Below are 25,367 nucleotides of genomic sequence, written 5' to 3'. Positions count from 1 at the left end.
CATTCACACATCTCAGGGGCAACTGCAAACATCAAAAGGATGCAAGGAACATAGTATAGTACATGCAAACATATAACCAATTAACATATCTAACCAGTCCGCCCCCCCCTTTTTTAGAGGGGACAAGGGATGTTTAGGGGTAGATAAAAGATCAGCAGTAAATACCACATAGAAGTGGTGTACATCATCTGAAAGCTGGGAACCATAAGATTAATTTGAGATGCAGCTCAGCACTGTGTGTCAAGAATTTATTTGTCATAAATCACAAATCAAAATGAATGATTGAATGAATTAAAATAAATTGTGAAAGTGTATGAGCTTACAATATAAGAATGGAGGTATAGTCCCATGCTCCATTATATCTCATAAGTTTTTGCAGCAATTTTTGGGTTGATACCATTTGTTACACAGATTTGGTGCTAAATTTAACCATTTTTTACCACTTGAGAATTGGTAAAGATGATCAATAATCCATCCAAAATACCACATTAAGACACCAAGACCTTGAGGAACACCATAGAAAAAGCCATGTTGTGATTTGGTACCAAGAACTTTTGACATTTGGAGATTTCTGCAAGAATTGCATTTTTTGGCGATTGGATGCCGAGCATTTCTGTTCTGGAAACGTTTATTGTTTTGCCTTTACAGTGTTGATGTGCTCTTCTTTGGTTTATGAAAAATTGGTGATTAGTATCTTTCTTTTTTTCAGCTGGCTGCCATGATGTTCAAACGTGCTGTGTTTGAGGCCAGAAGGAAACCCAAAACCAAAACCAAAATCACCTTGAAGGACATACCCAATGTAATAAGATCCACTTTACTGCCATATCATCATATTCATTGTTAAATCTCATCCTTAAAGTGTTCTCGTATGCCTGCCTGTATCTACTGTAGGGGCCATGGCCTCGTACTGCAACAGAGCGCATGCTAATGAGCCTGTTCGACAGCAGTGCAGCACAGTTCTTGGGCATCTTAGAAGCACTTTGGGACAGCACCAGACGGCCGCTGCAGACGAGGATGCCAGATGAACCAGAACTGCAGGAGGTGATCCTGGAACTCCTGTCTGCTGGCATCAGTATATTATCTGGTTAGTAAAACAAATGCATAACAGAAAAACACTCTGCAGTTATTACAGTAAGTGCACAATTAAGAGGAAACCTGCTAGTGCTGCAAATGCTTTAGAATGCTTAAATTTGAATTGGGTATTTAAGGTGACGAATGCTGACTTTGTGTATTGAGTAATGTGCTGGTATCTTCCTGTTTGTGAAGGAGTTGTAACTACTAGTGAGTCTCATGTGAGTCTCAGTGCACTGACACCAACATCCACTCTAATGGATTTAGCCATTACAGGTTAGTCCATGTTTCCTTTGTCCTTTTTTTCTCACATTTCAATCAACATGTACAGCACTTTATCATATGTTGCAAGGTGTTTGTTTTGTGCAGTGGTTTGGAAATAATTGTGAAGTAATGTGATGTCTTTTGTCGCTAGGAGAAAACAAAGTACCCATTATGTCTGCGATGAGGTTTGTTAAGATGTTGTTTCAGTACAGGCAGCCAGGTGCTTTCACCGAACTTGCCAGAGAGATGCTCCAGGTTTTGTCTGTGAGTAGCACACAGGCAACTCATTATTCAGAAAAGGGGAATACACTCCATTTCTATCAGTTCTCACTTGTGTATGCTCAAGTTTCCAATTTGTGCTGTGTCTCTGAATGGATCTTGAGTATCTCTTTCTGTGTCAGGGTGTGGAAGGTCAGTCATTCAGGAGGGCCGAGCTGGAGCTTGCTTTACTTGACAGTTTCAGCCGTCTGCTGTCTTCCCAGAGGAGCCATCCTAAAGAGGACAACATGATTGATGGTAGCAAAATTGAAATTGTGCCACATATGGATCACCAGTCTCTAAACCTTTATAAAATGGATAAATGGATTAGGAGAAACTGGCCACAGGATTCTCACAAGTCATTTATTGCTGTTGCCCAGACTTAATTGATTCCTTGTGGTTGATTATTTCACTGTGTTGCCAAGCTGCTGTCAAATGTATGTGTAATATATGAGTATCTTAAGCAAGTTACTTCCTGTCAAATATTAGCTGACACACTTTGAGATTTCATGTTCATAACCTAGCATTGATTAGGTACTAATAAGGTGCTCGACAATGGGCCTCAGTTACTTGATCACAAAGTACTTCTTTCAGTTATCTCAGAATTATAATGTGGTCGTGTTGTTTGATGTTTCCAACAGACAGACACAAGTCTTCATTCTCAATGAGTTGTGAATTCACTGGCCTAGTAGACACCCTGCACAAGTCTGTTTATGGCTCTGCTCCTGTAAGTTTCTATGTTGTGTGTGTGTGTTTGTGTTGGGGTTGATCTGCCAACGACTAAGATTACAGTTTGAGATAGAGTTAATTTTTTGTGTCTAAATACTGTATGTTTGTGCAGGAGGTGCAGCCAGATGGGGATCTGGTTTTGGATGTTGTTTTATTTCTGTGGGGTAAAGTGAAGCTGGTGCTCCAGAGGGATCAGCTGCCAAATCTAGAGTTTACAAACTACCTTGAGAAGGTAGATAGTTACGGCAAGGTATGTATTTAAAAAGGTAAGCATTACTGAAACTTTAAGTTATTGTCAAATATATAACTGCTACTTTTATCTTCTACAGCATAACGTTTTTTAATAAATGCAATTTTTTGAGTTTAGGACTGAGGGAACTGTAACATTAATTTGGACAGGATAAAACACATACATTGACTTATATTTACGTAATTTTTTACACTATGTTTAATGTTGACATCCTACTTATTTTTTTTCTTGCATGTAACATGTTTGCAGTGGCTGTGGTGTCTGTCTATGCTGTGTGAGGTGGCCTTTGCCTGTGACCTGGCAACTGTTGACTGCATAATGACGGCAGAGATGATCCACATGTTGGCCGTACTGCTGGAGAGAGCAGCTGAATGCAGGAATCAATGTCCAGGTGAGGAACTAGGTTCTGCCATTTGCCCAGTTTCAGTCTGACAGCTAAAATCATGCATCTTTTGTACTTTATCTTATGTTGTTTTATAGAATATCACTCTGGTATTTGATATTGGGTAACCTCCCCCCACACTCACATGCACACACGTACATCTCATGTTCACCATAGCTGTGATAATATTATTATTCTCATGTCATATGTCTAGGAGCTCGTGAAGCAGACTGTGAGGGTGTGAAGCCAAGCTCTTTCTCTCTTCTTGAGGTATGTGAATGGATTGACTGTATATTACAAGGATTTATTATTATATAAAGTGTATGTACATGTGATGAAAAAACAAATTACATATATTGTGCCAATGTGCTGTATTCTGTCTCAGGTGTTTCAGAAATATTGCATCATCCAATGTGTATGTTTGTAGAGTTCAAGTACAGAGCTGCTTCAGAAGGTGTGTGAGATGGTGGAGATGGGTCTTGAAGCTTTGGCAAAGGGTGTAGCTACACTGCTGCCCGAACATTGCTCAGCAATCACTGACTCTGCCTTCATGCAGGTAGGCAGTCAAACTGTCCAACAATCAGTCTGACATTTATTCATTTTACACCATTCTAAGACAGATGTCGCCTTGAGTTAGAGTCTCAACACGGGGATGTAAGTTGGGAACATGTAAAAAAAATAATAGGAAATCGGTGTAGATTGAGAAAATGCAATGGGTGAGTGTTACTAAAACCTGTTTTCCTCTCATTTGGATAGAGATTTAGTCCCTTCTCTCCATCGACTCCCTCCCCATCTTCTCCGACATCATCAGGAGAGAGAAATGAAGAAGAAGAAATAAGTGAGAAGGAAAAAGAAGAAGTGGAAACTAAGGCAGAATCAGTCAGTATTACTCAGTCCACACGTGTGCTCCTGTTGGCCACAGACCTTCATCTGGAGCTAGACATCATCCACCACAGGGCTTCCCTCAAGTTGCTGCAGCTAAAAGCAGGTCAGATTCACTGCCACACTGACAAATTTACTCATTGGTGATTTTTGAGAATTAATTAGGTTGAGTTTGTACTCAATTTTACATTGATAAATATAATGAAATTTCCTGATCCAGCACTTGCTGATTTACAAACAGAAGTTGAAATCTCTGACAATTAGTCATGGTTAGTGCTTAGTGGTCAGTTTAAATGTTCTGAAAAGAATATTGATTCAAAAATGATGTCTACCAATAAATCATGCCTAAATGTAGACACAAATAATGGGTTTAAATATGGTGGTTTGTCCTGGGACTTTGTTGGTTGTGTTTAGTCGCAGAGTCTGAACTGTTGGATCGGATCAAGAAGAACAAGGTTTCCAAAGCTCTTTTCCTGATCCAGAAAGCCTCACTGGCGTACAAGAACATGGAGCCAGAAAACAGCATCAACACCAAGAGTTTGCTAGAGGTTACACATTCACAATCATTCACTCACAACTACGCCTGTAATGTAAAAAACTTGATATTTCCACATGCACAGCTGTATGGTGTATGTTTATCTGCAAATGTGTACAGTACATGTACATTTAAAGGGACTGTTTGTAACTTCTTACACGTATAAATCAATCCGGGTCGGTGTCCCATGCGCACTCGCGTGTGACTACGCTGTTCAGACTCAGACTCCAACACAAACTACACGGAAGCACCAAAACCGCAAAGTTATATCTAGTGAAGTCCGTCTTGCAAAACAGTGTTGGCCACGGTCGGAGGACGCGGGTAAGACCGTAGCTTTGGTCTCCAGGGCCGGAGTCTCTGCTCCTCTGCCTGCCTGCCTGCCTTCACTCACAGCTCGCTCCACCTCATCTGCATGCGCGCACACTACACACTGCAGAAGAGTTAGTTTAGCTCTGAGAATATCTAGTGAATGTACTGTGGACGTTTGTGCAGAAATAAATGCTACAGCTCCTCCAGACCAACAGAGGTTTCCCGTGTCTTGCGAAGTGACGGTGCTCCGCAACGAGTTACGTTATCGTCTCCGACCGGGTACCGGTGTCTCCCCTGTGCCCTTGATTCATGGAGAGACCTTCGTCTGGTCAGCTAACATTACTGCCAAGCAGGTGAAATATAGAGTGATAATGTTAATCACTGTTTTGACGGATGCTCGCTCACATTCACGTAGCGCGTGCACATGGGCGAGCGTGAGCAACAGGACACTGACTTTCGTTGACTTAACGGCCACAGGTGTCGCTGTTACAACCAATTTCTGAATCTTACAAACAGTCCCTTTAAAATATGCTTACTTTTAAATAAACTATGATTATTCAATTGAAAGTATTGTATAACATATACACAGAGCCAATACCCTGTTAGGCTTAACATGGGCTGAACTAATAAATACTATTTTGTTTCTGAAGCTATACTTAACAGTGAAACCAGCTAGTTTTGTCAATTTTTGGAATTTAAACCCTTTACTTCAGGCCTCAAAGGCACATTTAATTCCTGTACACACTGTATAAGTGAAAAGACTCAGATGTAGCCACTTTCAGTGATGAGCTTCATGTAGTGTTATGAATAATCAACTGGTTTGTCAATGTGCACTTGCCAGGAGGCCTCCACCCTGATTGAGAGAGCAGAGGTGGAGGAGAGAAAACTGTATAACTCCACCACCCCGAAGACTCCAGCTGAAAACAAAGATAGAGGGATAAAGGAGAAGGAAGAAAACCCTCCACCTCCCCCCATTCTGCTCTCACGCACTGACCGCACTTTAACCTTTGCCCCAGCACCTTATAACTTGGAAGGACAAGTGAGATTTTATTACTAATCTACCAAGTAGCAAATAATTAAACACAAATTCTATACTTTTTTTTTTATCTTATTCTTTTTTTTTTTCTTGTTTCTTTCCAGGTGTGCTGGTACCAGCACTGCGGCCGTGCAGATGAGGGCATTAACCGGAAAGTCCGCCTTGGAGACTGCAGCCTGCCAGGAACTGGAAGTATGGTACAGTTTATCTCTTTCACAGAAGAGTGTCAGGTCTAGTGGATCGCATTTTTGTCATCTTGTATGATCTGGTGTGTGCCCATTAGGTTTGACTTTGTATGTTTCCAGGTACCAGCAGTATCTGGTGAGTGTGTGCTGAGGGTGGAGGGGCTGGAGCCTAACCAGAAGTATGTGTTTGCTGTAGCCGCCTACAATAGCCAGGGAAAGCTACTGGGCAACACTATAGGAGGGTCAACATTCCCACTGCTGGCATCCTTGCCCGTACCACTGCTCTCCACGTGGGCTCACTTTGCGCAGGTACACTACACACTAGTGAAAACTAGTAGACACTTGGTACTAGTTTGTCACCTCACCACCCAAGGTTCAAGGTCCTTTATTTGTCATATGTCAATTTCAGCAAAGCAGTCATTGGCAATGAAAATCTTTGGTCTCAGGTTCCTTTAACAATGCTCATAAAATATGTATCTATAAAAGGGGAAATCACACAAGTACATGTAAAAGCAAAATGATAATCTAAGGCATAAAATGGTGCAGTTAAAATAAATGTAAACATAAGTAAATATGAAATAGTAATGTGAATGTAAATTTGTAATTTTGTTGATGACAGTATTTCAGATGGGAAAACTGGATGTAAACAGGAATGTACTATGTAATAATGAGAAGTACTAAAAATATACTGTATATACAGAGGTGCAGACAGGAATGTAGTATGTATAGAGAAGTAATAAATATGTATATATACTGTATATATACACAGAGGTGTAACAGTTTGTAAAACAGTAGAGAAAAGTGACCCTCATCACTTGCTGGGTCCAGGTGCTGCTCATTGTTGGGATTTTGGCCTATCCCAAACTGATGGATACCTTAAAGGGACAGTTCACCCCAAAATCCAAAATACATATTATCCATCTTAGCTGTTCTGATATTTATCAATCTAAATTGTTTTGGTGTGGGTTGCAGAGTGTTTGAGATATCGGCCGAAGAGATGTCTGCCTTCTCTCTAATATAATGGAACTAGATGGCACTCAGGTTGTGCACATAATGAGACTCATTATATTGGCGAGAAGGCAGACATCTCTATGGCTGATATCTCCAACACTCTGCAACTCACACCAAAACAAAGTAGATTGATAAATAGCACAACATTTAAGAGGAACATACAGTATGCATTTTTGTTTTGGTGGTGAACTGTCCCTTTAACACTGTTGCCCACAGAGCCAGAGAAAAAGCAGGATTCCGGCTGAAGCTTTTTTGACTCCTTCCTCAGGTGGCATTTCAAACAGAGCAGTATGTTGTGGCGATTAGAGCCTGCAGAGAACTTTGGATCCACTATACCTACCCTGACCCTGGGTCCCACAGCACACAGGATAGACTCGCTGTCACAGGGTGAGGAGGGGAACACATCCATACAGTTAAAGTCAAGGAATGTGTATTTCTTTGCATTTGCAAATCTCCTTTTGTTCTATCCCCATTCACCATGCTGAAGGCTGCGTGTACAGACCCTGCAACACTCCTCTCCTCACCTGTGTCAGTTGTTCCTCACTTCCATCTTCATTGAGACAGAGATCAACATTCAGCAGGGATCGCTCTATTGTGACTCTACTGTGACATTCATCTGGGAACAGGTAAAAAATGTGTCTGGATAGAGAGGTGTACATGTACAGGGAGTATGTATTTTCCAAATGGAATGACTGTCACAGTTGATTGGAGAGTTATCATTGTTAGCAGCATCACAGTATTAAAGTTTCTGTCCCTTGTTTGCTTGCAAACATAAATACATAATATGTGTACGTGTGTGTTTGCAGGAAGCCAGACTGGCAGAGTGTGACCGAATGCTGGTGGCCATGGACCTGGCAATGTGGTTGAATGACAGTAGCGCTGCCGTGCAAGCTGTAGTTAGCTGTTATGGCCTCTTGGCACCTCTAATCTTCCATCAGATCACTTGCGACCCTGTTGTACAGGTATGCCTCATCCATATAAGGCAGGGGTTCTGCACACTGGTTCTCAACATTGGTTGAGAACCAATATCCCTCTCTGTCAACACGGAAGGTGTGCCTCGGAAATGTTTTGACAATCACAAGTGTGCCTTCAGTTGCAAAAGGTTGAGAACCCCTGATATGGCATCCTACAAACAACAGCTTTCCTTTGTTACCAATGTAACATAATATAAACTGTAAATAATTCATAACTACGTATGTGTGTTAATGCCTGTGTCTGTTCTGATGTGCAGGTGCTGAAAAAATGCTTGATAGTTCTGGAGGAGAATTCAGGTCTTCTCAAACAAAAATGGAGTGGAAACACCTCAGAGTCATTTATGCACATGATAGCCTCCATCACCTACTACCTGTCCAAGGTGGGTCTACATGTGCTTATGTACAGTTTAAACTGTTTATGTGCACGAACACGATAGAAGTTGTGGTGATTGTTACCAAGTGTACAGATACTTTGATTCACCTTTTCAATATTTAGTAAACACATTCATCCACAGTGACTTACTTAAAGGACCAGTTTGTAGGATTTAGGGGGATCTATTAGTAGGAATGGAATATGATATTCATAACTATGTTTTCATTAGTGTATAATCACCTGAAACTAAGAATTATGTTTTCGTTAGCTTAGAATGAACGCTTCATATCTACATAGGGAGCGGGTCCTCTTCACGGCATCCACCATGTTGGTACAGTAGCCCAGAATGGACAAACCAAACACTGGCTCTACAGAGAGCCTTTCACATTTTTATGTTACCTGAAGGCCACCGTAGTTCTCCGATATACTTGGAAAGGGAGGGATGAGTGGAAGGATATTCAGTGGGTTACAATCTGCAAACTCACCGCTAAATGCCACTAAATCCACACACTGGGCCTTTAATTCCCTGATATCCCAAATGATAACTAACCAGGAGCTGTGCACAAAATAATGTCTCATCCTTCATCCGTCCTGACCAGGCATTACGTGTGCTCAGGGAGCATCAGATGGCTTCTGTGGTGATGGACTGTGGTCGCACGCTGCTCCAAGGGATCTATGACGCCCAACTGCAGATCAGTAGATGTGCCAGTAAAGCTGTGAATGTAAGGAACAGTGGAAAAGTGTAGATTTATCATGATTTATCCTAACTCTTAGAATGACTTAAGATCATGAAATGAAAATAAAGGTGCTATTGAAAACATTGATAACATTCAGCCACTAGATGTCGCATTCTCCCTCTCCTGTTCCATTGCATTCACTTCACAAGTAAATGTTTCTTACAAGTCGCTGCCAGGCACTTAACGTCAATCTCAGCCATTTATCCGTTTTTTTCCACTTAAACTGCCAACACAGAGTTACCACGTGATACCAACATTGTTAAACTATTGGCTCACAAGCCTTGTTAGAAGTGGGAACCAAACGTCAGATATCTTCCACAGAGATAAACAAAACATTAATTTTGGACCCGCCAAATTTTTTTAAATGATTAATTCACAATCATAATAATTATTTTGAGGAAAAGCATTACTTTTGTTCGGCACCTTTCTAAAGACTCTGTGGATGTTTTTTTATTACTGTGTATATATATATACACAGTATATACTGTATATTTGTCTACATAAAAATGTTATCAGTAAAACCTTTAATATGATTACCCAATATATTTTCAGATTTTTACAAAAGACTGCTATACTTTTGGTGAAGTTTTGATATGAAATACTTGTAAATATATACCCAATGAAGAATATCTTGCTCCACTATTCTAGTGTTTGTTTGTTTGTTTGTTTGTTTGTTTTGTTGTGTGTGTGTGTGTGTGTGTGTGTGTGTGTGTGTTGGTGAATGTAGTCTAAGACAGATCATGCTGCAATCAAGGGTGAAATGAAGATAAGTCATCAACTGAAGGCACTGCATTGGATGAACAATAAAAGAATTACATCTGAAGCAGCTATCACCACAGATAGTGGTAACACACACACACACACACACACACACACACACACACACTTAATGTAATAATAAATACTTTCTAACCTTATTCACCAAAACTAACTGGCATGTAACATCTTTTTAGGAAGACTAAATTTCAAATATTTCATTACATTTTTGTTTGAGTCTCTCAGCTGGTTAACTTAGTGATTGTTCTGTGAACAATTACTAGACTTTGTCAAGCATAACAGATGATATTGCAGTTACATATTGATTCAAATAGTATTTTCTCCTGAACTTCACGTTATATTTTTCTGTAGAGATTGTCCGCCCACTGACTGACTGTGAGAATCCCACCGTATTGTATGATCTGATCTCCAACAGCACATTAAAGGATGCCTATCAAGATGGTAAGTGGCACACACTCACAAACTTTTTTAATGAATATTTAGTCTTGGTCATTGACACCTGTGTTTTAATTTTTATAGTGATGAAGCTCAGACACAAGGCATATTTTATTGAGTTCGCGGCACTCCTTCTCAAGAGAACCATGGAAGAAGGCAACCCAGACCTTGTGTTAAAGTGGGGACAAATCGTGTTTGAGTTTCTATCCAGGTGCGCTTTGACTATTCACCTCTCTGCTGATTAAAAAAAGGAAATGGTAAACTTATAGATTTCAACTTTCATTTCATAATCATTGTGTCCTTTCTTACTCAAATGAATACTTTTATAAGATAAGATAAAATAAGATATTCCTTCATTGGTCCCGCAGTGGGGAAATTTGCAATTATAGTTCAAACACTGCATTTCTGTCCACTTACGTATAGATCATACTGCACTGTGTTACAGATAGCTGTTTTGCCTATTGCTGATAAAGACTTGTGAATGCATCTCTCTTTGTTAGGCGTGACGAGGTTATGGGACTATTCACAAAATGTTTGGAGGGAAACAGTCAGCATAAAAGAGGAAATGAACCACCTCAGGTGAAAATAGTATGCACACAAATACCCAACACATACATGTAGGTACACAAGAACATACAATATCCTGAACATCTATGCTATACAAAGATTTCTTTACCATTACACTTTATGGACAATGATCTACCGAGAAGTTGAGGTGGCTTCTCTCCTGTTTGCAGATGATGCCCCTCTGGTATCATTCGAGTCTGACCTTGCCAAGTGTAATGAGCTATGGGAATCCAAATTCTTTCTTTTTTTACTTATGTAAAACTGTTTTAAGAGATAATGTATATTAACTTTTAAAACTGCTTCACAGGAGCACACACAACACCAATCTCATTATGTGAAACAATGTGTTCTGGTTTCTGATATTGTAAGGTGGTCCCAACCTACTGTGTAGCCATATGCCTTAATTTTAGTGCCTTGTGTTTACTGTAGACACCCATCACAACTTCCCATAAATACATTACATTAGGGATGTACCCTAACCCCAAATACTTTGTGCTGCTTTTTGTAGCAGAACACGAACACACCTTCACACGATGATACAAGAAAGAAACTAAAGCAGAAAATGCCACACAGCATGCTTCATAGAGTGAGAACTAAGAGGTACAGTATTTATGCCTGTGTTTGTGTGTAATTAAATGTTTGGGTTCACATAACCAAATGTGCACTGGACTTCTATCCATGTGTGTGTAGGGAAAAGCAAGCCGTGGAAAACCTGCTAAGCATGATGTCGTCTGTGGTGAAACGTCACAAGAAGCAGCTCCGGCTGAGGAACATGTGCTGTGAGGAGAGAGTGTGGAAGTCTCATCTCAACTACAGCATGGCTCAAGCCCATCTAGCACTGCTTTACCAGGGCCTGGACCAGCTGCACGGAGGAGCCCTGCACCACAGGTTCACTCACAAGATACCAGCTACTTTACTTCATCTTTTCTGTGTTTTTCTGAGTACTATTGATCGGTTGCATCAGTTACATTAACGAGCCTAAGGGTTTGCTACAATGACATGTCAACACTAAAGCTACGTTCACACTGCAAGCAAATGTGGCCCAAATCCGATTTTTTTTTGCTCTCATGTGACACAGATCTGATTTCAGTGTAGTGTGGACACAGAAATCAGATATTTTCCAATCATATCTGGTTCACTTTTATATGCGGTCTTATATCTGATACATATCTAATCACTGGTCATGCGATGAATTTAAGTGTGTTTTTTCCACGGTATACTTCACTGCATAGGTGCCGATCACTCACCATACAGTGTCAAAGCAGTCCGTTGAAACTACAGAAGAAAAAGGATCTCTCTCTTCACAGTGACAGTGTGTCAATCTGCCACTCATTATAGTTGTTACCTGACAAAAAATACTTTCTATATTACCCAGTTCTTCTGAGAAATTCAGCGTTATGTTTCCCTCAGTTGAACTCTGATTTAATAAAATGTTAAGGCAGACTGGCTTTATCTGGGAAACATTGCGAGCATTTACCGGTAAGCTTGGCTTTGTTAAATTTAACAATATGTCAAGTAAGTTGAAGACTTTATTTGCCTACTCAGTCAAGTCAAGTAAATTTTATTTGTATAGCCCAATATAACAAATCACAAATTTGCTCAGGGGCCTTTACAATCTGTACAGGATACGACACCCTCTGTCCTTTACAGTACGACCCTCTCACCGGATATGGAAAAATTTTACCCCAGAAAAAAATATTATCATTTAAAATGTAAAATTAACTTATCAAACAGATTTTTCACAATTTACTCGGTTCATCTGATACATTTTGTCATAAAATAAATTCATGTTTCAAAAAGAAGAACTCTGATTTAATGAAATCACATGTTATAAAAATTGAGTGGACGTGCTAACTGGCGGTGTTTCGGGATTTCAAACAGTAACGTTACACATCTTACTTTAGTTTCTTTAACTTAGTTCACAGAAGAGCTGTTAAAGTTAAATATTAGCCGAAATGAAAAAGTCTTTCTTTAGGAGTCATACAAAGTCATACGTTATGATTTAGGAGTATCATCTGTGTATCGGGGAACCCAGATCTGTTAGATTGAGCAAAAGGTAACAGAGTCTGGCAGTCACTGGCCTCCAACAACTCCAGAGTGTATTTTTGGAACAATGCGTCACCGGACGGCAGTCCCCCATGTGTGTGTGAGACGTTAGTGGTTGCATGTGAGGCGTTTCAGGGTGGAGATCCGTTCACACTGATTTCAGATATGGGTCACTTCAAACGTGAATGTGGACAGTCTACGTATGCAGAAAGATTGGATTTGGGCAAAAAATCCAAACTGATCATTAGCCTTGTGATGTGAATGTAGCATAAGTGATATACTGTTGCTGATTGGCCCTCATTCTTGGGAGACATTTAGTCGTACTTTTCGTATCGGAAGTTAGATATTGTCGTATTTGTAGTCACCATTGCTATGATTAGTGTTTCAAATATAAAACATTCTGCATATGTTGTATATTCATGTGTGCATGCCTATAATATTATGTTCTGTATGTACTTGTTTCAGTTACAGGCAGATAAATCCCTTGTGTTTCTCTCTGGCCTACTCTGGTGTCCTGGTGCGGAAGAACCCACAGCGACAGCAGTCTTCTGAATATGAGAGCGTCTCAGAGAGACACTCCTCTCACTCCGGTCTTAGGGAATATGTGGTTGCACACAAAGAGAGGAGCAAAAATGAGGGTGAGAAACACTGAAAAATAAGTAGAAAAACTATCACCTGGTCTGTATTTCATCACTTATCTCAATCTATTCTTCCAGCAGTCAGAGTGGATGACTCTGACACAGAGGAGAGTTGTGAGGAGGGAGAGGACTTCTCTCAAATGGTGGAACAGCAGATTGAGACACACAGACGCACTGCTGCCTTGCTGCTGGACTCACTTAAAGAAGCTGCTTTACATCTTCAAAGGGCCATGGTACTGCACACACATACATGGACATACACTCATACACAAGTACAGAAACGCTGACATTACATGTGACCATACAGTTTAAATCCAGGTATTGTATTTTATGCATCTATTTTTAATATTTTCCAGGTGTTGGCCCATCGCGGCAGCCACTGGACCACTCTGCAGTTTGTGTGTCAGACTGTGTGGGACCAAAGCTGCAGAATCACTGACCTAGTGCAGAGAGCTGCTCAGCTTGAACCTCCCTCCCCCATCACAGCGGACCAGCTGCACACCACCTTCACCCCACTACTGGTGCTGGCTACTGACCTAATCATGGACATGCTGAACAGACTCGAGGTAAGTGTCACATACAGCTGTACACACACGTAGCTGCTTGTTTAAAAAACTCACACACATAATTATCCCTTACTAATAAAGTATAAAAGCACTGCAAAGTGTGTTGCAATCATAGACTGTATATAAGAAGTGGACATAGTCACCGTGACACCGTTTTGAAGCCTCGAGTTTGGCATTTTGGCCGTCGCCATCTTGTTTTTTTGGAACCATAAGTGACAGGAGAGGGTGGAGCTTAGTACAACCGAACGCTGAATAAGACATTTTTAGCCGACCAAAATGTTACGATTAACTTTCATGAACTGAAAACACACTGTGAAAGGGTTAAAGTTCTAAGACGAAAAGATGGACAACTCCCAGACCGGACAATGCCGTGATAGCGACAAGTCAATCACAAGGTAGCCACTCCCTAAAGCATACCCTGCTTTATGGTCTATTTGACTCGAAATGTGACCATAATTTACTAAATGAACTTCATACTGTATTGAAGACTTGAAACTAGCGATTGAGACCATAAACTCATGTTTACAATGTTTACTGAGGCAATAAATCAAGTGAGAAGTAGGATCATTTTCTCAGAGATTTCTATAGAATCAAACTTCTTTTTGCAACCAGAGGAGTCGCCCCTTTCGGTCTATTAGAAAGAATGCAAGTTTAATGCACATCCGGATTGGCTTCACTTTTCACAACCGGAGGTTGCCGCCTGGTTGCAATCTATAGGCTGCCAATGATTGCTATTGTCACTACAGTCTGCATCTTGTCATCTGAGCAAAACCACATTTACAGCTACAAAGTGAACATGATACAGTCCTTTGTCCTTACTAGCTGTGGAGTTTGTATGACAGAGACTTGACTGAGGATGAACTAGAGTCCAGTCTCCACTTCTCAGCCCCACTGGATAACAGCACCCAGGCGGACCTGCGTTGGGTCCGCACCCTGGTGTTCCACACTCTGGAGCGTCTCCATGACAGTGGCAAATGGGAAAGCCTGGCCCACTTCGCCTTAGTTTTCAACTCATACACACAGTGAGTGCGATTTTTTTTTCCCCAAAGCAGACAATATTGCAATCTTGAATCTCCAAGTGCAGCTAAGATTTGATAATGAATAATTTTGTATAGTAACATTCATCAAAGACAGAGATGAGTAAAAATTAGGGGCACAATCTTATTATTAAAGGGAATTTGAGTGGAGCTTTTACATTTTAAGAATTTTAGGACAATGAGAACACAACACACACTCACTATATTAAAATATACAGAAATCATATGAGAAACCTTTAATAAATAAGTGGATTTTCACACAAAACAGTATTTTTTATTACTTAACATTGCCACATTATCAAAGAGTTACCTATTTCAGAGTTTTTGCCCATGGTTTTGTGTATCCCAGGGAACGTTATGCCTTGATCGTAACTCCGCTACTGGTCCACGCTCAGAGGAGGCTGCTTGAAAGGATTAGTTCTTTTGGAGGACATGCAGTCCCTCAACCACACCATGTCAAGACACAGAAGGCCAGTGGCAAGGAGGTAGCACATCCCCACACAGACCTGTTGAAGCATTGTAAAATACTATAGTCAAAATCAAAGTGTAACAAGGAAAATCATGCCAATAAAACAAATATTGTAATTGTAATTGTAAAATATTGTATTATCTTGCACCATAAAAGAAATTAAATATTTTCAGGCTTTTCTTTTCTTTTTCCTTTTTTTTTTGGCTTTGTATGATGATAATATCTTCAGAGCTTGAACAGTTATCTTTCGGCACATGTAGAATCATATTCACATCATGTGTTTTTGCCCCGTTGAAGGTGTAATAACTAAATTATTAATCTCTTTTGTGTACACTTGCATATATACAGTATGTGGTGCTTTCTTTTCTATATTTCAGGTGACTTACAGGAGCTACGCAGGCTCCCAGCTCCTCATTGGGTGGACCTCTCGTTTTACACACCAACCGCCCGTTCACAAGAAAGCAGCACTCACATACTCCACTCCTCGAGACGCAGTTGACCTTAAAGGTTTGAACAGCCAGCCCCATGTCATGTCATGTCAGAATATTTCAATCACACAAAAAAATGTTTCTAGGCAGTTGTAAATGACAAATAACATCGAAATGGTGGAATGGTGAGATTATATGGTATGAATTGTGCAAAATTACCAAAATGTTACATAAAGTGGAAAGCACAAAGTGTGTACTGTGTTTGCATGTATAACGTTTTCATGCATATATGTTGTGTGTCTAAGGTGCAGAGATACAGCACTCCATGTCCCTTGTATGCGTTCCTCTGGATGTAGAAGACACACTGATCTGTTACCGTCAAGCTCTCGAGAGAAGACCACATTGTCTTCAGGTCTTCCAGCATAGTCGCTCATTACTGCTGCTACTTCTTGCATACACATCGCCCTGTGAGTTCAGCGCTAATTGATTAGACACACACACACACACTCACACAACAACTTTTTGAAACCCTCACTGTATTTGTCTCTCTCCAGGCTTTGCGGCACAGTTGCCGCACTGTCAGAGCAGTGGTCTCAGCCATTCTGCAAGCCTGGTTGATTTCAGTCCCTTAGTTATGCCTATTCCAAACAACCAACCTTGCGACCTGACTGAGGAAGACTACAATACTCCAAATGCTCTCTACAGCTTCCCTATCAGCCCTGACCACATGCCGACTGTCACTGCTGCATACTCCACCTCCATTAGTAAGAGCACAAAATACTTAAAAAAAACACAGAAAGACTTCTATGGTACATTTTACATAGAGAAAGCATGTATTGACAAGTTGTCAATAGGTGGGACACTGAGTTAGGAGCCATACACATGCTGCGTCTTTTGCACGCTCAAATCTCTTGTCTGTTGTAGATGTGTGGCAGGCGAGAGCGCAAGCGTTCCCAAGTGTTCCCAAGTGTTCCCTAGAGTTCCCAAGCGTTCCCAAGCGCCTATTTTTCAGGGCACGAGGGCTGGGCTCCGAGGTAAAAAATAAATAATAATAATAACAAAAAATAATAACAAAAAAATAGCTCAACTTTTGGAAAGCTGCAGCACGCACCGTAGTCATGTGATGAGGAATAACCAATCACAGCCGGTAGATATCTTTTCTTTCTTCCATAAATATCAGTCTATGGTAAATATATGGAGGAGAAGTTAATCATTTTAGTGCAAGACTGCGGTACCTGAGCTGTATTATATACAGATGTAGGCAAAGTTGTTGGTACCCTTCCGTTAAAGAGAGAAAAACCCACAATGGTCACTGAAATAACTTGAAACTGACAAAAGTAATAATAAATAAAAATTTACTGAAAATGAACTAATGAAAATCAGACATTGTTTTTGAATTGTGGTTCAACAGAATCATTTTAAAAAACAAACTAATGAAACTGACCTGGACAAAAAATGATGGTACCCCTAGAAAAGATGTAAAATAATGTGACCATAGGGACATGTTAAACTAAGGTGTGTCCTGTAAATAGCATCACAGGTATCTTCAAACTTGTAATCAGTCAGTCTGCCTATTTAAAGGGTGAAAAGTAGTCACTGTGCTGTTTGGTATCATGGTGTGTACCACACTGAACATGGACCACAGAAAGCTAAGGAGAGAGTTGTCTCAGGAGATCAGAAAGAACATTATAGACCTTCATGTTAAAGGTAAAGGCTACAAGACCATCTCCAAGCAGCTTGATGTTCCTGTGACTACAGCTGCACATATTATTCAGAAGTTTAAGGTCCATGGGATTGTAGCCAACCTCCCTGGACGTGGCCGCAAGAGGAAAATTGATGACATATTGAAGAGACGGATAATACGAATGGTAACCAAAGAGCCCAGAACAACTTCCAAAGAGATTAGAGGTGAACTCCAAGGTCAAGATACATCAGTGTCAGATCGCACCATCCATCACTGTTTGAGCCAAAGGGGACTTAATGCAAGACAACCGAGGAGGACACCAAATCATAAAAAAGCGAGACTGGAATTTTCCAAAATGCATATTGACAAGCCACAAAGCTTCTGGGAGAATGTCCTTTGGACAGATGAGACAAAACTGGAGCTTTTTGGCAAGTCATATCAGCTCTATGTTCACAGACGCAAAAATGAAGCATCCAAAGAAAAGAACACTGTACCTAATGTGAAACATGGAGGAGGCTCGGTTATGTTATGGGGCTGCTTTGTTGCATCTGGCACAGGGTGTCTTGAATCTGTGCAGGGTGCAATGAAATCTCAAGACTATCAAGGCATTCTGGAGCGAAATGTGCTGCCCAGTGTCAGAAAGCTTGGTCTCAGTTGCAGGTCATGGGTCCTCAAACAGGATAATGACCCAAAACACAGCTAAAAACACCCAAGAATGGCTAAGAACAAAACATTGGACTATTCTGAAGTGGCCTTCTATGAGCCCTGATCTAAATCCTATTGAACATCTGTGGAAGGAGCTGAAACATGCAGTCTGGAGAAGGCACCCTTCAAACCTGAGACAGCTGGAGCAGTTTGCTCACGAGGAGTGGGCCAACATACCTGTCGACAGGTGCAGAAGTCTCATTGAGAGTTACAGAAATCACTTGATTGCAGTGATTGCCTCAAAAGGTTGTGCAACAAAATATTAAGTTAAGGGTACCATCATTTTTGTCTAGGCCAGTTTCATTAGTTTGTTTTTTTAAATGATTCTGCTGAACCATAATTCAAAAACAATATCTGATTTTCATTAGTTAATTTTCAGTGAATTTTTATTTATTATTACTTTTGTCAGTTTCAAGTTATTTCAGTGACCATTGTTGGTTTTTTCTTTCTTTAACGGAAGGGTACCAACGATTTTGCCTACATCTGTATAGGGTACCAGCAGACTACAGGACAAGATAATGGCATGGAATATCTGGATGAAGTATGTGTCAGGCTGTCATGGTCATAAAGGTCTTACTTTCCTCCCCATCTCCTTCGAACTTTTCTCTAGAGTATCTCCAGGCCAACAATCATGACTCCCTCAGAGTTCAGGCACTGCATGAAATGGGAAACCTACTGTTCTACAATGGAAACACAAGGTTTGAATCTGTTGGCTGAGTGTGTATGTGTGTGCTGAAGCAAGCCCACCGCTTTTCATTGTTTGCTTTTACCTTTGATTATACAGCAAAAGTCTGTAAGTTGAGCTTTCAAAGATTTTCCTCACATTCTCATAATCATTTCATTCCTGCCTGTGTTTTATCTCCAGGGCAGCACGCTCGTACTGGAGTAAAGCTGTAGATTGTGCCTTACAGAGCTCAGATGCTGTAGAGAAATGGGATGGCATGTCCTTTGGGGGTGGCTCCTTGCAGCAAACCCTGAAACAGGCTGGCATTTGGGGATGTCTACAGGCTGCTGGACTCACTGCTAAGATTGCACAGTAGGTTTCAATGAGGTTCAGCATTGATTTGATGTTTTTTATGTAGGGCTGCGCCATTCATCAAATATTAATCGTGATCATGATTTTGGCTTCCCACAATTAAATGAACATGATTGTCTGCGATATTGACGTTTAAAATGAGTGCCCCACCATAGAAAACTCTGCTGCAATTCAAATCAAGCACTTCCTAATCTAACAGCCACCAGGGAGCCTGGGAAAAACATTACTGAATGTTGCAGCTGCAGTCCAGAATAGAAGAGTAATACTGTATATTACTTCTTTTGCCTGTCTGCTCTCTTGTATAATACAAAATACACTAAACTCAAACAAAAAAACTGATCTAAAGATCTGTTTGTTTGTTTGAATGTAGCACAACATGAAAGTTAAAGCAGTGCTCTGTTGATTTAATTTTTGGTAAAAAAATAGGACTGTCAATCGATTAAAATAGTTTATCACGATTAATCGCACATTTTTTATCTGTGCAAAATGTACCTTAAAGGGAGATTTGTCAAGTAGCTAATACTCTATTGGAAATCCATTAAAGGGACTGTTTGTAACTTTGTAAGCGTATAAATGTAGCGGGTCGGCACACATGCGTGCTCGCATATGCGCGTTCGCGTGTAGCCGCTGTACCCTCCTCCTCTGCCTGCTCGCCTTCACTCAGACAGCGTGCGCATTCTCGCTCAGCTCGCTCCATCTCTAGACGTGAACGCGCGCTCACTACACACTGCAGAAGAGTTTGTTTAGCTCTGAGAATGTCTAGTGAATGCACAGGGGACGTTTGTGCAGAAATAACTGCTGCAGCTCCTCCAGACCAACAGAGGTTTTCCGTGTCTTGTGAAGTGACGGAGCTCTGCAGAGAGTTACTTTGTCTTCTCATTACCGACCGGGTGCCGGTGTCTCCTCTGCTCTCTCCGGCTGCGGGCGGAGAGAGCAGGGAGACACGCTGCACAGCCCCGCTGCCTCAGCCTGCACTTAGGCAGGAAAAGCCAACACTAGGATCAGATCTAAATCATGTTCATGGAGAGACTTTCGTCTGGTCAGGTAACATTTCTGCCAAGCAGCTGAAATGTAGAGGGATATTGTGGTTTTAGCTGACGTGTGTCGCCTCACTGTTTTGAGCGATGCTCGTTCAGGTATATTTAGAGCGAGCAAGAGCGAGCCCGACGCTGACTTTCGTTGATTTCACGGCCACAAGTGTCGCTGTTAACAAGCATTTCTGAAAGTTACAAATAGTCCCTTTAACAACACAAAACAATGACAAATATTGTCCGGAAACTCTCACAGGTACTGCATTTAGCATGACAAATATGGTCAAATTATAACATGGCAAACTGAAGCCCACCAGGTAACAACAGCTGTCAGTGTGTCAGTGTGCTGACTTGACTAGGACTTGCCCCAAAACTGCATGTGATTATCATAAAGTGGGCATGTCTGTAAAGGGGAGACTCGTGGGTACCCATAGAACCCATTTTCATTCACATAAATTCATTGCATAAAAATATTTTGTCCCTAAAATCAATGAATAATCATGATAAATAATCGGGATCCTAATATTGATCAAAATAACTGTGATCATCATTTTGGCCATAATCGTACAGCCCTAGTTTTTCATGTATGTTGCAAGTATATCTCTCTAAAATATCTCTCTACATGCTCCTGAGGGATGTTTTTCGATCTACAGGTATATCTTAACGTCTGATATCAGCCAACGGACCAAGTGCTGTCTCATGTCTGCACACCTCTTTAAGGTGATACTTCTAATGGATGTTAATCTCTTTCCCCATAAACATGGTTTTTACTTCTTCTTAAATGCAATATTGAGGAAATGATGACTGGAGTACTCTGACTGTATACTGTTGTTTTGTTATGTGTGTTTGTGTGCATTCATTTTGACATGCTTGTGTGTGTGTGACCCACTTCCCTAGTGTGTGCTGTGTTGCTCCCTGGCTCAGCCCCAGGCCGACCTCCAGTACGCCTATCACAGCATCGGAGATGAACTGCTCCCTGGAGTCGACCTTTTCTCTGAGACCCACAGGGTTCAATTCAGCACCACTGTAGCCAGCCTTAACTTCATCTGCCACTGGCTTTTCACCACAGGCTACTACATCACGGTACACACATAAACACTGTTTGTCTGTCCTCGTTTTGAACTGCAGTGCTCAAGATGAATAATTGACTTGTTAAATCATGTTTGTAATTTCAGCTACTGCCCACACTAGCCCTTTACCTACATTTTGTGGGGACTGTGTGCAGAGATTTCCAACGCACTGTTGAGGGCAAAATACTTAAGGTCAGCATTTGTGTTGTCTTCTATATGTACATGTAAATGTTTTTCCTGTCATGATTCTGGTGGAGATTTCACTCTGGGTTGGTGTTTTCTGCAGATACGTGCCCTTACTGAACTGTGTCTGTTCACTGAAGCTGTAAAGGAGGCAGTTCAGCTCACACAAGGAACAGGCCTCCTTCTGCCTTATGGACACTACATCGCCAAAGATAATCCCCAAGTAACAACACACATATGTTTCCTTTCTCTCTTAGCCAGTGTAAACTGGTAATTTTGACAGTGTAGCATCTTGTTATTGTTGACATACTTTATGTACACTTTTAGTTACAATGTTGACATTGTGTTTATAATACTGTAAATCTGAATTTTTCATGGAATATGTGAAGACATGGATATTTGCCCAACACCTAATGGAGAGATACATATGTGTACCGGTTACTTACTTAACCTAATTCAAACATTAGTGGGAGACAGACTGTACAGTATTTCTGGAAGACTGTCAAACAAAAATATTTGTTGTTGTGCTGCCTCTGCACAGTATTGAAAGTATTGTTATGTTTGTTTATATATGCCATAATTTGAATAGACATTATAGATTGTGCTTATTCTGCAGCCTGTGAAGACATTCTACAGCAACAAGTCTCTCCTGGACAACTCTGAGGTACTTTCTGTATAGGATTTCTTTAGAAAGCTGAAGATCTGGGAGCATTTCATTAGTGTAATTCTGTCAAGTATTCTAATTTAGATGAAAAAGTAAATCTTACATTGTTTCTGGTGGATGAATAGTCACATAAATCAATCTTAAAATGAATAACCATACTGCCACATTATGTACGGTGGGGGTACAATTTTCTTTCCTTTTGATGATATAACAGAATCACTTCTTCTCCCCAACCCCAAGTTAATGTAATTTGTGTGGTTGTGGTTTGTGGTTAGGCTTTGGAGGAACTTGTGAACTCTGACTTTGCTCCAGAGGTGCGGACTCTGTATGGATCCACATTGTGCATCCGATTCAACCTTGCTCGTCTACAACTAGTCCTGGCACTCAGTAACACCGTACAAGGCCCTCCTGTGTCAGGTCTGTAAGCAAGAGTACTTTCTTCTCTCTGTCATTTATATTGGGTTTATTATTTGGATCATGTGACATCTCTCATTGGATTGCCTTGAACCAAATAAATTTAATTTGTGCAAGAACATTAGGGTAGGATACATGCTATTATACTGATATACATTTAAAGGGACTGTTTGTAAGAATCAGAAATTGGTTGTAAAAGCAACACATGTGGCCGTTAAGTCAATGAAAGTCAGCGTCCTGTTGCCAGCGCTCACCCCTGTGCACGCGCTACCTGAATGTGAGCGAGCATCCGTCAAGACAGTGAGGCGACACACATCAGCTAAAACCACCTGCTTGGCAGTAATGTTAGCTGACCAGATGAAGGTCTCTCCATGAATCAATGCTGATCCTAGTGTTGGCTTTTCCTTCCTCGGCCTCCAAACCGCGGCCGGAGGGAACAGGGGAGACACCGGCACCCTGTCCGAGACGATAACGTGACTCGCTGTGGAGCCCCGTCACTTCACAAAACACGGGAAACCTCTGTTGGTCTGGAGGAGCTGCAGCATTTATTTCTGCACAAACGTCCACAGTACATTCACTAGATATTCTCAGAGCTAAACTAACTCTTCTGCAGTGTGTAGTGTGCGCGCATGCACGTGTAGAGGTGGATCGAGAGAGTGAGAACGAGCGCAGTGTTTGAGTGAATGCAAGCATGCAGAGGAGCAGAGTACAGCAGAGACTCAGGCCCTGGAGACCAAAGCTACGGTCTCCCCCGCGTCCTCCGACCACGGCCAACACTGTTTTGCAAGACGGGCTTCACTAGATATAACTTCGCGGTTTTGGTGCTTCCGTGTAGTTTGTGTTGGAGTCTGAGTCTGAACAGCATAGCCACATGCTAGCGCGCATGGGACACCGACCCGGATTGATTTATATGAGTAAGAAGTTACAAACAGTCCCTTTAATTTGAATAGGAACATACCCTTTTCGTGTTCTCCGTTGCTCCAAATATCCAACATCCAAGAGGTCTATGGGCCTTTTTGAGAAAAACTTGCCTCGCTACTTTAAAAAATGTAACCAATTTATCCTCAATGTCATGTAGTGGGTCAAATAGTTATAGGTCATTTTACAATTTTGTAGGGCTGTAAATCGATTTAAATATTTAGTCGCGATTAATTGCATGATTGTCCATAGTTAATCATGATTAATTGCATATTAATCACACATTGTTTATCTGTTCGAAATGTACCTTAAGGGAGATTTGTCAAGTGTTTAATACTCTTATCAATATGGGAGTGGGTGAATATGCTTTCTTTATGCAAATGTATGTATATATTTATTATTGGAAATCAATTAACAACACAAAACAATGACAAATATTGTCCAGATACCCTCACAGGTACTGCATTTAGCATAAAAATTATGCCAAAATCATCAGTGTGTCAGTGTGCTGACTTGACTATGACTTGCACCAAACTGCATGTGATCATCATAAAGTGGGCATGTCGGTAAAGGGGAAACTTGTGGGTACCCATAGAACCCATTTTCATGCACATATCTTGAGACCAGAGGCCAAGGGGCCCCTTTGAAAATGGCCATGCCAGTTTTTCTTCCCCAAAATTTAGCACAAGTTTGGAGCGTTATTTAACCTTCTTTGCGACAAGCTAGTATGATATGGTTGGATTCCTTAGGTTTTTCAGTTTCATATGATGCCCGTATCTTCACTCTAGCTTTAAAACTGAGCCTGCTGCAACCTAAAAATCTTAAGTTGCATTAATGCGTTAAAGAAATTAGTGGCGTTAAAACGAACTTGCGTTAACACGTTATTATCGCGTAACTTTTACAGCCCTACAATTTTCAACTAACGACCTTTGGTGTCATAGGGCTAAATGAGAGTCACTGCATTGCGAGAATGCATCTGCATATACACTGGCCTGTCAGACTAACCCTATTCCATGTTATTCATCATTTTCACCATACTGTGCCATATTTGTGTACATGTTCACATTAATTTTGAATACGTTCACATTCACTTTAAATAAAACTAATTTGATGTAATTCTAAAAGAGTCACCGTGGATCAAACATCTTGTTATGCATATGTTGGGAATGTCTTTCAGATACTGTTGAAGGAGAAGCTTGTGCCAGCATAACAAAATGTTCGGTGAACTCAAAACCCCATGAAGAGGACAGACTGGACACTGAGGCCTCCTGTCTAAAGACAGAAGAGACAAAAGTGCTGAGCCTTGATACCAAGAAGGAGAAGATCACTCCACAAAGGATTAAGGTAAGACTTCTTGGTGATTTTTCAATAGTTCTTTACCTTAGGGGTTTGCCACTAGCTGTAATTTCAGCATTGAGTTGTTTTATTCTCGGCATCTTACTGTACTGTTCTAACTTATTTGTGTCTACTAGCTCATATCTGTCATCTCTTCTGTTGTAGTTCATTTTGCTAGAAGGAGCATCCTCCTTGTTGCAGCAGCTCACCACTCAGTCCTGTAGCGAAATAGAGAACCTGGAACTGGCAATAGAGTCCAATCTTCTAAAGGCCAACCTATACCTGCAGCAAGGACATGCTGCACTTAGGTATAGCAGCCAGCTTTATACATGTGTTTCCTGTGTTTACATGCTTGTATTTGTATTTCC

General features: G+C 40.8%; 1 protein-coding gene across 8 annotated transcripts in view; it reads left to right on the top strand.

Annotated features, from left to right (window-relative positions):
• Positions 1-25,367, top strand: part of LOC119475743 (cilia- and flagella-associated protein 54-like) — a 65,215-nt gene that overhangs the window by 5,791 nt on the left and 34,057 nt on the right. For 6 of the 8 annotated variants that reach the window (XM_037748728.1, XM_037748725.1, XM_037748729.1 and 3 more), the window contains 44 exons: positions 710-799; positions 892-1,084; positions 1,267-1,347; positions 1,487-1,599; positions 1,737-1,851; positions 2,235-2,320; positions 2,435-2,572; positions 2,822-2,963; positions 3,169-3,224; positions 3,382-3,510; positions 3,711-3,942; positions 4,251-4,384; positions 5,522-5,719; positions 5,821-5,913; positions 6,022-6,210; positions 7,181-7,299; positions 7,400-7,538; positions 7,719-7,874; positions 8,144-8,266; positions 8,859-8,981; positions 9,724-9,841; positions 10,125-10,214; positions 10,293-10,419; positions 10,709-10,787; positions 11,284-11,375; positions 11,466-11,663; positions 13,287-13,459; positions 13,538-13,692; positions 13,816-14,025; positions 14,848-15,047; positions 15,412-15,547; positions 15,909-16,038; positions 16,265-16,426; positions 16,514-16,723; positions 18,959-19,046; positions 19,214-19,384; positions 21,069-21,135; positions 21,313-21,498; positions 21,591-21,677; positions 21,772-21,891; positions 22,285-22,332; positions 22,608-22,749; positions 24,842-25,008; positions 25,165-25,307. In XM_037748728.1, coding sequence (XP_037604656.1) covers positions 710-799; positions 892-1,084; positions 1,267-1,347; positions 1,487-1,599; positions 1,737-1,851; positions 2,235-2,320; positions 2,435-2,572; positions 2,822-2,963; positions 3,169-3,224; positions 3,382-3,510; positions 3,711-3,942; positions 4,251-4,384; positions 5,522-5,719; positions 5,821-5,913; positions 6,022-6,210; positions 7,181-7,299; positions 7,400-7,538; positions 7,719-7,874; positions 8,144-8,266; positions 8,859-8,981; positions 9,724-9,841; positions 10,125-10,214; positions 10,293-10,419; positions 10,709-10,787; positions 11,284-11,375; positions 11,466-11,663; positions 13,287-13,459; positions 13,538-13,692; positions 13,816-14,025; positions 14,848-15,047; positions 15,412-15,547; positions 15,909-16,038; positions 16,265-16,426; positions 16,514-16,723; positions 18,959-19,046; positions 19,214-19,384; positions 21,069-21,135; positions 21,313-21,498; positions 21,591-21,677; positions 21,772-21,891; positions 22,285-22,332; positions 22,608-22,749; positions 24,842-25,008; positions 25,165-25,307 — 5,948 coding nt within the window. The remainder of the gene's footprint in view (positions 1-709; positions 800-891; positions 1,085-1,266; positions 1,348-1,486; positions 1,600-1,736; positions 1,852-2,234; positions 2,321-2,434; positions 2,573-2,821; positions 2,964-3,168; positions 3,225-3,381; positions 3,511-3,710; positions 3,943-4,250; positions 4,385-5,521; positions 5,720-5,820; positions 5,914-6,021; positions 6,211-7,180; positions 7,300-7,399; positions 7,539-7,718; positions 7,875-8,143; positions 8,267-8,858; positions 8,982-9,723; positions 9,842-10,124; positions 10,215-10,292; positions 10,420-10,708; positions 10,788-11,283; positions 11,376-11,465; positions 11,664-13,286; positions 13,460-13,537; positions 13,693-13,815; positions 14,026-14,847; positions 15,048-15,411; positions 15,548-15,908; positions 16,039-16,264; positions 16,427-16,513; positions 16,724-18,958; positions 19,047-19,213; positions 19,385-21,068; positions 21,136-21,312; positions 21,499-21,590; positions 21,678-21,771; positions 21,892-22,284; positions 22,333-22,607; positions 22,750-24,841; positions 25,009-25,164; positions 25,308-25,367) is intronic. The other 2 variants (XM_037748727.1, XM_037748726.1) reach the window with 2 other exon arrangements.

Source organism: Sebastes umbrosus, chromosome 17 (genome assembly GCF_015220745.1).
Source record: "Sebastes umbrosus isolate fSebUmb1 chromosome 17, fSebUmb1.pri, whole genome shotgun sequence".
NCBI classification, from domain to species: Eukaryota; Metazoa; Chordata; class Actinopteri; order Perciformes; family Sebastidae; genus Sebastes; species Sebastes umbrosus.
The sequence above is the reverse complement of the archived record's forward strand: the minus strand, read 5'-3'. Positions and strand labels throughout refer to the sequence as shown.